Source organism: Lathyrus oleraceus, chromosome 7, assembly GCF_024323335.1.
Source record: "Lathyrus oleraceus cultivar Zhongwan6 chromosome 7, CAAS_Psat_ZW6_1.0, whole genome shotgun sequence".
NCBI classification, from domain to species: Eukaryota; Viridiplantae; Streptophyta; class Magnoliopsida; order Fabales; family Fabaceae; genus Lathyrus; species Lathyrus oleraceus.
In genome coordinates this window covers 368,139,920-368,151,852 of record NC_066585.1, presented here as the reverse complement: position 1 = coordinate 368,151,852, position 11,933 = coordinate 368,139,920, and the positions used below count along the sequence as shown (strand labels likewise).

General features: G+C 34.1%; 2 protein-coding genes across 2 annotated transcripts; both read left to right on the top strand.

The window, feature by feature from the left end:
* LOC127103878 (uncharacterized) lies at positions 1-1,466 on the top strand. The gene is made up of 3 exons (XM_051041119.1): positions 1-282; positions 364-632; positions 926-1,466. The coding sequence occupies exons 1-3, from the start codon at positions 1-3 to the stop codon at positions 1,464-1,466; spliced, it is 1,092 nt and encodes a 363-aa protein (XP_050897076.1).
* An 8,384-nt stretch (positions 1,467-9,850) lies between these two features.
* On the top strand, positions 9,851-11,465 carry LOC127103877 (acyl-CoA-binding domain-containing protein 6). The gene is made up of 4 exons (XM_051041118.1): positions 9,851-10,291; positions 10,434-10,641; positions 10,715-11,101; positions 11,161-11,465. The coding sequence occupies exons 1-4, from the start codon at positions 9,851-9,853 to the stop codon at positions 11,463-11,465; spliced, it is 1,341 nt and encodes a 446-aa protein (XP_050897075.1).
* The last annotated feature ends 468 nt before the right edge of the window (positions 11,466-11,933 follow it).

The window sequence follows — 11,933 nt, the reverse complement described above, 5'->3', positions numbered from 1 at the left end:
ATGGATGAAGTGGTTGAGACACCGTTGATTTGTGAAAATTGTTCGCTCTTAATGAATGGTAGAATTTTCCAGATTGATCTTATTTGTTTACCATTTAAGAAGGTTGATGTGGTTTTGGGGATGGATTGGCTTCCCGCTAATTCAGTGTTTACTGGATGTGAAGAGAAGTTGATTATTGTTTCATCTAGTGAAGCTGCTCCAAATGACGTACTAACTACTATCTTGGAAGGTACAGTTGGTGTGGTTAATTTCTTATTTGAGAATGAAAAGTCAGTTCTCTTGGTTCTTACCAAGGAACCTAGCGATAATCTGAGTGTTACGCAAATCCCTGTTGTTTGTGAATTTCCGGAAGTTTTTCCTTAGGATGTCTCCTCTCTTCCTCCTAAAAGGGAAGTGGAATTCTTTATTGATTTGATACCTGGGACGGCTCCAATATCCATATCTCCGTATTGCATGGTGCCACTAGAGTTGAGAGAGTTGAAGAATCAATTGGTAGAGTTGTTAATCAAGCATTTCATCCGACCTAGTGTCTCACCATGGGGAGCTCCACTGTTATTAGTAAATAAGAAGGAAGGTAGTATGCGGTTGTGTATTGATTATCTCCAATTGAATAAAGTTACCATCAAGAACAAGTATCCTCTGCCAAGGATAGACGATTTGTTAGACCAGTTAAAAGGAGCTTGCGTGTTCTCGATGATTGATATATGATCGGGATATCATCAAATAAGAGTTAAGAGTTCGGATGTACCAAAGACCACATTTAGAACCCGATATGGACATTATGAGTTCCTTGTAATGCCGTTTGGTGTAACGAATGCCCCAACTATTTTCATGGACTATATGAATATGATATTCCGACCTTACTTGGACCAGTTCGTGGTGATCTTTATTGATGACATTCTTATTTATTCTCGTACTCCGCAAGAGCATGGAGAACACTTAAGGATTGTTCTATCAGTACTGCAAGAGGAGCAACTTTTGCCAAGTTAAGAAAGTGTGAATTTTGGATGAACAAAGTGAGGTTTCTTGGTCGTGTAATATCGCAAGGAGGAGTATCAGTGAATCCATTTAAAGTTGAAGCAGTTATTAATTGGGAAAGACCGAAGAATGCTTCCGAAGTCAGGAGTTTCTTAGGTTTGGCAGGTTGTTATCGAAGGTTTATAAAGGGATTTTCACAGATAGCATTACCAATGAATAAACTTACCCGAAAGGAAATTTCTTTCAAATGGGATTCGAAGTGTGAGAAGAGTTTTATGAGTTTGAAGGAAAAGCTAACGACTGCTATTCTTTTAGTCATCCCTGATCCTAGTAAACCTTATGAAGTGTTTTGTGATGCCTCTAAGAAAGGATTAGGAGGGGTGTTAATGCAGAGTGGTCAAGTTGTAGCCTATGTCTCTCGTCAGTTGAAACCTCATGAAGAGAACTACCCAACTCATGATCTTGAACTGATGTTGTCTTTGCATTGAAAGTTTGGCGACATTACTTGTATGGAGTTCATTTCGAGATGTTTAGTGACCACAAGAGTTCGAAATACTTATTCGTCCAGAAAGAGTTAAATATGAGACAGAGGAAATGGATAGAGTATTTGAAGGACTTTGATTTTGAGCTTAAGTATCACCCAGGGAAGGCGAATAAGGTTGCAGATGCCTTAAGTCGGAAAGAGACACATAAAGCTAAGTTGATGATGTTAGAAACGCATTGTTGGAAAAGTTCCGGGATCTTAATCTTCAGTTTAGTTGGACGCAAGATGGTGTGATAATGGGAAATTTGAATGTTACTTCTAACCTAAGGGAAGAGATCCGACAAGGACAAATGATAGATGAGAAATTGCAAGAGATGTCGACTCAACCAGGTTTCACTCAGTCACCGGATGAAGTCATTATGTTTAATCAAAGGATTTGTGTTCCGATTGATGTCGAGCTGAAAAGGAAGGTTTTGGAGGAATCTCACAAAGGGGCGTTTACTATACATCCAGGTTCATCGAAGATGTATCAAGACTTGAAGAAGGACTATTGGTGGTCTGGAATGAAAAGGGATATCGCAGAGTATATGCCAGAATGCATTGTATGCCAACAGGTAAAGATTGAACATCAGAAGCCAGGTGGTTTATTGCGGCCTTTAGAGATTCCAGTTTAGAAATGGGATAGTATTTCAATGGATTTTGCAATAGGGTTACCTCGGACCCAATGTGGTTATGATTCAATTTGGGTGATTGTGGATCGGTTGACTAAGTCCGCACACTTCTTCACCGTGAAGACTACTAATAAGGCAAGTCATCTTGCACGATTGTTCATTTTAGAAATTGTTAGGTTGCACGATGTTCCTACTAGCATTGTGTCCGATAGAGACCCAAAGTTTACTTCAAGGTTTTGGAGAGCATTCCAACAAGCTATGTGAACGAGATTGTGTTTGAGTACTTCTAATCATCCTCAAATGGATGGTCAGACTGAACGAATGATACAAACACTGAAAGATATGTTAAGAGGTTGTGTACTTGAGAGTTGAGAGAATTGGAAGGGGCTTTTACCATTGATTGAATTCGCATATGACAATAGTTATCATGCAAGTATTGGGATGGCTCCTTATGAAGCCTTGTATGGACGGAAATGTAGAACACCTTTATGTTGGACGAAAGTTGGTGAAGAAAGGATCTTAGGACCGAAGATTATTCAAGAGACTATGGAAAAGATAAGGATGGTTCGTGATAAGATGAAGAAAGCACGAGATTTGACTTTCGAACCTCTACCAAGTCGCATTGCAGAACGAGAATTTAAGGTATTCAGGAGTAGGGAGATTCCTCTTATTAAGGTTCAACGGGACGGATAAAAAAAAATATATTTAATTTGTATATAATTTTTTATATTAAATAATTATTTTAGATATTAATAAAAGTTTATTTCACAACAAGAAAAAAAAGCCCATATAATAGTTTATTTCAAAAAAGTAAATATTTAAATTGAAAATATTTATTTATTTAAAAAATTAATTTCACAAACTTCATTTTTACAAATAATTTATAGTGTCAATTTTTTTTAATTAATTGGATAAATGTACTTTACAAAATTAAATAAAAGCTACAATAAATGTTGATATCATAAAAGCCCAAAAATTAGTACTAAAAAAATTCACCTAAATACAAATTTTATTTTACAAATTTAATATATCTCTAATATTTTTGTTAAGCTTAAATAAATCATTTTATTTCCTAAAAACATAGATAAAATAAATATAATCAATTTAATAAAGGATGTAAAGGAAAGCGAGAATCGACACAAAGATTCATACCTGATATCTATGCAACTCCCATAAAATTGAAATCTTATATATAGGCCATGCATTTCAAGTAATTCATCAATTCGAGCTACTGGTAATTGGAAAATATCCTCCTTATATCAAAATGTTGGTTTAGTATAGTCAATCCTTTGAGAGATTCATCCATAACTAAGCTAAATTAAAGGTAACTTAAAGGGAAACTTCATAATATTACTCTTTTACAAAGAGGATAAATATCTTTCAATGAAAGGATATAATATTTTTCCAAAATACTCATCTGGTTTTTAAGAATAATTTTCTAGAAGAAGTCTCTAAGATTCTATATTAACTTAAAGCCACTTAAAATGGTAAGCGCATTGTACTATTTATAGTATTCTTTTATATGCGATATATTTGTACATATTATTCGATAATTAGGATGGTTAATGGTAATGGAGCATATATTTATATCTCCCATGTAGTTGAATGGTCATATTTCATATCACAACTTGTATGATCTCTTAGTATTGGGAAGTCTATACAAAAGGTTTCATAATGTTATCCTTCTTTATGTATCAAAAAATATATTCACGTAGATTGTTATATTTTAAAATTAAAATATAATATTAAATAACTAGAATGAGTGACCAATATGCAATCATTAACAACCTTGAAAAAAATATTCAACTTCTTTTAAAAAACAACCTCGATCATATCATATATTGTTTAACGCATTATAGGTGGTTGATTTTCTAACAAATTATTTTCCCATCACAATTATTTTTTAACTTCAAGATTTCTGCCAAAAATTGATGCTCTTTATCCAAATCCATGCTTGTCTTACTTTTCAACAAATTTAATCACTGGTCACTCTTCTTTAAAACAAATTCGTTCTTAGAAAATGATGCTTATGTTTTTCCACTAGAACCATCCAAATAATAACATATTTGAATTTTTATAAAATATTAAATAATTACAAAAGAGTAAAAGGAAGAAATCAATTTAAAGTAAGATAAAGAAAAGGTATTCAATATAAAAATTAAGAATTAGAAGTAATAATATGTCCATAAAATAATTTAGTAAGATTTTATTACAATTACTAGCAATTATTGTACCATGAAAGTCCAAAATTAGAACGAAACTCAGAATGAAAAGTTCGTAACTAATTTCATATATATTATATTTTATTAAGGAAAAGGAATAAATTATAATAAATGTAAGTAATGAAAAATCTTTTAAAATTTAAAAATTAGAATCAATAATTTCTTTAACAAATAACAATTATAAAATTTCCTACAAATAATAAAAGGTATTATACAAATTAAAAAGGTGGACTTGAAAGTAAGAAAATCCTAAAAATTACTATATAAGATTATACAATATATACAGAGAGAGATAGTGATTCATCCTTCTCAACATTAAGATAAGATGGTTTTTATTATTATATAGAGAAAGAGATATTTTTCATTATGTTTTTGAAAAAACCACAACTTTGCCATTTCATTTTTCATACTCTCGATTTTCTTAATAACTTTTAGCAGTACTATTGCTTCATCCATTACATGTAGAGGTAATAATTCTTTGACATTTATTATCCAATTCTCATACCATATAATTTATTTTTTAAATAAAAATTGTTTTATGTTATATTTTCAATATAATAATAGCTCATCATTGTGTTTATTACAGACAGGAGTAGGTGTGCCATTTTACCTGATTCTAACAGTTAGGTAAAGAGACTAGTTTTTTTTTTCCAACATATATGTGACATATTGAAGTTTAATATTTTTTTCCACCACATTTTCTTTTTCTCACTTATTAGGTGTAAGATTTATAATTTCATTTTTTATAGTTAAATTTCTTAGATCTATCTCACAACTATTTTAAATGATAAAGTTTGAAACCTAAATATATGCAAATTGTATATTTCTTACTTGTATTATTATTTGGTTTTCTTTAATCTCAAAATAAATTACTAGAGTTCCCTTATGAATTCACCTCCTTCATGAATAAATTACTAGAGTACCAAAATTGTTCATGAATAAATTACTAGAGTACCAAAATTAGTCTAAACCACGTAAAGAAAAAAGGTTAGTACTATTGAGTTTAATAATATCAATGAAATTTAAAGACAAAATTTTTCCACCTTTATCAAAAAAATATATATTTAATTTATATATAATTGTTTATATTAAATAATTATTTTAGATATTACTAAAAGTTTATTTCACAACAAGAAAAAAAAGCCCATATAATAGTTTATTTCAAAAAAGTAAAATATTTAAATTGAAAATATTTATTTATTTAAAAAATTAATTTCCCAAACTTCATTTTTACAAATAATTTATAGTGTGTGAAATTGTTTTTAATTAATTGGATAAATGTATTTTACAAAATTAAATAAAAGCTACAATAAATGTTGATATCATAAAAGCCCAAAAATTAGAACTAAAAAATTCACCTAAATACAAATTTTATTTTACAAATTTAATATATCTCTAATATTTTTGTTAAGCTAAATAAGTCATTTTATTTGCTAAAAACATAGATAAAATAAATATAATCGATTTAATAAAGGATGTAAAGGAAAGCGAGAATCGACACAAAGATTCATACCTGATATCTATATAACTCCCATAAAATTGAAATCTTATATGTAACACCCACATATAATATATGTCTAGAATACATATTATACATAGTGTAATACTGGTATTGAAATATATAAGTGCCTAGCAGCACAGTGTACATATACAAATACATGCCCAAAATAACACAATATGGCATAAATGTACATAAAAGTGCCCATAATAAAACTACTGATCTAGATCATTAGACAATGATATCAAAAATATCTACACAGCGGAAGAAAAGCCACCAGTCCTCAGGTAAGCAAGACATCACTCTATCTTGCCCTTACCCTTATCCTGCTTAGAACCACCTGAAAAATAATCAACAACATGGGGTGAGATAATAATCTTAGTGGGTTTCCTATCTGATGGGTCCACTCGGCTCTACAGGGTTTTCTAATCAATATTCAACTCATATCCAACTCAACTCAACAAGGGAACAAAGACTTGAGCGATGGGGAACTAACTCGCAATTGTATGGCAACATGCATCTGAGTTCTCATAACTCAACCACGATCATTATTCAGATCATGACACATCAATTCCCGAACGGACTTACGTCTAAGCCAGGACCGGTTCATGCATGCTCGTATGATTCGACTTTCGCTGTGGATATCGGGTCCTCTATGAGGCTTAATCCCTAGTTCAAGCGATTGTTACCCGTATGAGACTCTAACCCACCTATGGTATCTTTCACCGTATGGGACTCCAACCCACCTAAGTGTCCACCTTTCCCCCATGTCCGCCATGGTTGGGGCTCAAACCCAATTGAGGCTCAAATCATTGGTCCCACATCCCAATGCTTACACTTCTAAGCATACCAATAAAGATGTGTACCATCACAGAAAACACACATTCTGAATACATGATCGGTTCTACAATCATCGATTCCACGAACCATAACAAAATTCATAAATCATAGGTGACTTTATTCACCAAAATACACAACAATAACATGACATGTTCCATACAATGCGTCTCGTTCTCAATCATGGCAACAATTCGTCCACGACCTCCACATAAGCGTCGTACGAATGAATACCGTATTCTCGCATTATCTAGATTATAAACCTCACTCATGACCTAATTTCAATCCTAGGTTAACTCATTAGATTCATCATGTAATTCTCACCATTAACATGTATTCAACATAAACATAGCATCACAATTGATTAATGGATGGAAGAATGCATTTAGAAACACTTAAGAAATGGATTTTGAGGTTTTTAACTTGAGTCAATCGATTGGTTGGGGAAGCCCAATCGATTGGTTCCTCTCACATTTCTGTTTTTTCAAAATTTGTTGAGTGTCAATCGATTGGTCATGTTAAAATTTTCCACTATTCATATACATCAAGTTTGTGCAATCGATTGACATGCAATGTCAATCGATTGGTCCTATAAAAATTTCATTTTTCTGCTAAACCAAAGGCTGTCAATCGATTGGTTGACAGAGGCCAATCGATTGATCCACTCACATTTCCTCATTTCACTTCACAGACACCATTTTCCTCAGTCCTACCATTTCTACAAATTACCACTACTTCTTCCAACAACAACCCATCATATTAAATGTTCTCATACACATATAAATTAAGGATTTCAAGCTCACAATCACAAGGATTTTCAAGGTCATAATCACAACCAATTATTCCACCACAACCATAACAAATCATGTTATCATAACCAATATAAGAACATAACAAAGCACATGTTCATGGAAACCAACAAGAGAAAGAACATATTCATTATATAGTATGGATTATCATGATTTGTCTAACATTCTACAACCCAAACTTTTCTAGAAACCTAGAGTTTCTAACTAGAATCCACCTCAAGAAATTGAAGAGGAGAAGTTGTTGAAGATGAGATGAGGATGGAGATGATGGTGTTGGTTCCAAGTTTTCCTTCTTCTTCTTCTTCTTCTTCTTCTCCACTAGCCTTGCTTTCCTTTCTTCTCTGGAGCTTCCTCTATCTTTCTATACTTTTTGATACATAGAACACCGTGCAAAGAGTTAAATAAATTTTGGGCAAGAAATTATGTAATGAGTTGAATATTAGTTATTTTACAATTTAAGTTTTTATTTTATTTATGATAATAATGTGTATATTTAATTTGTATGTAATGATTAATTAAGTTTGTTAATCATAAAAAGATACAAAAGTTAGAAGTAGTACCAAAATTAGTCTAAACCACATAAAGAAAAAAGGTTAGAGAGACCTTGAATTCCACCTTTGGTAGTCATATTAGCAACAATGTCAGATACCTCCACATGAAGCATATCAACAATTTCTTGAGAAGACGAAATCTTCTCCAAACCACTGAACGGTGACTGATCGAGAATAGGTATACCCACATGATAGGCATACTCCTCAAGTGTAGGCAAAACCTGGAAATCCGGAAAAGTGAAGCATCGATACAAGGGATCGTAGAACTGCACCAACACACTCATCAGACCTTCATCCACCTTAGTAGAAAGAATAGACAGAAGCTTCCCATGGCGAGCTTTGAACTCCAAAGGCTCTAATACATAAGATGTCAAACTCCTTAACTCTTTCAAGTCGGCTTGTCTGAAACTGTACTTCTTCATATTCCTTCTTTGCTTATCCATGTCTGAAAATTTGCAAATAGACCTCTTAAGTTCCTTGAAAAAAATTTATTTGTTGATGGTATGGATGAATGCATGAATGCATGGATGCAACAATCACACTCAAGGATCAAGCAAGTCACACCACACAAAAGTCACGGGATGGCTCACATCATGCTTAATATCAATCATCCATTTTGGTGGATTATGGTTTACACATTATCAACACCCAAGTTCCATTGATATTGAGGATATACGAGAACGGATCAACCGCAAATCAAGGGTTTGTTGTAAGTCACGAGCATGGAGTCTAGATTAAGAACCACCCAAAGGGAGTGTACTATGGTTAAACCTGACAATCATGTTCTAAAGAGGTTCCCATAGTCATCATCTCATCTTTCGGATATTATCGGATAAAACGACTACTCGTCCTCCAAAAATATTCTCAAGAGGGACTCTTATGAGTGTAGTATCGCGTAACAATCGTATCAAATCTTACACTTGAACGACCTTCGCACTACGTCCTAAAATAGGCCAAGATGGGCTAGGTATCTAAGGTTCTTGGGTTCTAAGGTTTATATTGGAAAGATTAATGCCTAACCACGACTACTCGTGTGACATTATTGATCCCAATTAGACCTCCACCAAGTGAATGAACTTGTAAGTTGTCATACCCCGATTTTGGCCCTGAAAATTTTTCCCCATTAATCACTCGTTTGCATTCTTTCCTCATGACGATTCCATCTGGTCATGATACTATAAAAAAAAACGTTTGTTGTTGGACTCGCTACCACGACCAGTCCATGTTTGTCTTTTGGCTTTGTTTCTTGATTTTTGGTATAAGATGATTAATCACCTTAGCCATGCGAGATTTGAAAACTCTTTCCTTTGTTAGAATCAAGTGAACCTCATGTTTCATCTTTCGTTCCAATTTCATCGAAGTGATTATTTATCTCGCCTTGTCACATTACTAGTTCTCACCTTTTCTTTCAAATAAATTATGTGTCAAGTGCAAAATATTTTATTTTGGGTCATCATGCATATTCATTTTCTCATTCATTCATAATTCAAAGAAATTCCATACATATTTCTTCATTCACATTTATATTCTCCATTTCACATTCAAGATTCTACATTTCATATTCAAAATTTTCATTCATATTTCTTCATTACATTGGAAACTTTTTCATTCATATTCAAGAATTTCCACATACTCATTCATAGTTCGATTACTTCGCTCATTCATTCAATCATAATCATCCATGTACATGGCATATGAATAACTTATAATAAAAAAACATCTCATCACATGAATACATGAAGTTTCTAAGATGCAAAAAGGGCTCTCTTGAATGACCTGCATATTCTGGACTTGGAAACCATGACTTGGGATGAAATTGAAGTCGTTGGAGTGCCTCCTTCCCCAAGGTCTGATCATGCTGCTGATGTACATGTGGAGAGATACTTGCTCATCTTCGGAGGGGGTTCACATGCAACTCGCTACAATGATTTACATGTTCTCGATTTGCAAACTATGGAATGGTCTCACCCCACACAACAAGGTGAGATACCAACTCCACGTGCAGGACATGCTGGTGTGACAGTAGGAGAGAACTGGTTCGTTGTTGGTGGTGGCGACAACAAGAGCGGGGCTTCGGAGACGGTTGTACTGAACATGTCTACACTGGCTTGGTCAGCAGTAACATCTTTTCAAGGGCGTGTTTCTGTTGCTAGTGAGGGCTTGAGTTTGGTTGTAAGCTCGAATGATGGAGAAGATGTACTTGTATCTTTTGGAGGATACAATGGGCGTTACAACAATGAAGTATATGTTCTTAAACCCAACCACAAATCCACCTTGCAATCCAAAATAAATGAAAATTCCATACCAGACAGTGTTTCTGCTGTACTAAATGCTAGCAAATATTGCTGATTCAATTTCCAAAATTGGATAATCCATTCTAAAGCCTCAAGGAAATTCTCATACTGCAGGTGGCTCAGGCTCAGGCTCAGGCTCGAAAAAAGGCGTTCCTGATGTAACTGTCGCTCCAGAAGCAAAGGGTTCACAGTCTCCATCTGTGGATTCTGCTTTTGGTGTTTCTAATTCTGTGCCAGATGTACTGCAGGAGGCTCTTTCTAATTTATCAGTTTTAAAAGCTGCAACTGCAAAAAAAAGTGCTTCGCAATTTCACTGATTCAATTTCAAAAACACATCTGAAATCTCACTACCGGGGCCCTCTTGTTGCAGCTGGTCCAAGCTCCAAAAAAAATGTTCATGAAGAACTTGTCACTTCCGAAGCAAGAGGTCCACAGTCTCCATTTCTGGGCTCTACTTCCGATGTCAATAGCCAGGCAGCAACCTACAATGTCCGACAACATGTTGAGGCTGAAAACATGAATAGGAATGTACTGGCAGCCTCCACTGCCGGTCGACAGGTGGACTCTGGAAATACGGGAATTGCCCCTGTTGATCTCAATTCATCCACCAATATGAATAAAGTACCACTCTCATCAACAGTTCCTGTTAGTGTTGACAAGGGTAAAACGTCTATTGATGACAGTGTTGCTGGTAAGGGTGAAAGAGTTACAGTTAGTGTTGACAAGGGTAAAGCCTCTATTGATGATAGTTTTACTGGTAAGCATGAAAGATGTGTAACATCAATGAATTCTGTTGTTCCTTCCATCCTCATCAAGCTCTTGTTGCTATCGCCATTGGAACCTACATCGTCGAATTTGATGCATTAACTGGAAGCAAGATTTCCGCTCTTGACATTGGTGCACCTGTTGTTCGAATGTCTTACAGTCCAACAAGTGGACACACTGTGATTGCAATTCTCCAGGATTGTACAATAAGATCTTGTGATTTTGACTTGGAGCAAACTTGTGTACTGCATTCACATGAGAAAAAGACGGAGCAAATTTCTTCTGATGCAGAAGTTCACATGGCTTTAACCTCACTCCAACATGTTGTGTTTTTTTTGGGTTCCCTAAGAGAATGAGTGTGACAGTTGTTGGAACTGTTGAAGGCGGTCGGATGTAACACCCCGATAATAATAAAATAATTATTTGAATTGAGTTAATAATTTAATTATTAATTTAATTAAATAATTGGAAATTTTATTATTATTATTATTATTTTTGAATTATTATTATTTTGGAATAATAATTATTATTTGGAAAATATATATAAGTTGGAATTAAGGAAAAAGCCCCATTGGGAGTAAAAACATTTCACGTGAAAACAGAGAAAATCGTGAAAAGGGGAAAAGGGCAGAGAAGAGGAGAAAGGAGCTGAAGAGCAAAGGTTGAAGAACGGAAAGGCTTGAAGCTCAAAGATTCGCCGGATTGTTAAGGTAAGGGGGGTTTATCGTCGATTAATGGGTATTTTGGGATAATATGTCATGGGTAGTGATAAGCCGTTAATTTGACCCTAATTGGGATTTGTAAATGTTGAAATGTTGTTGGAT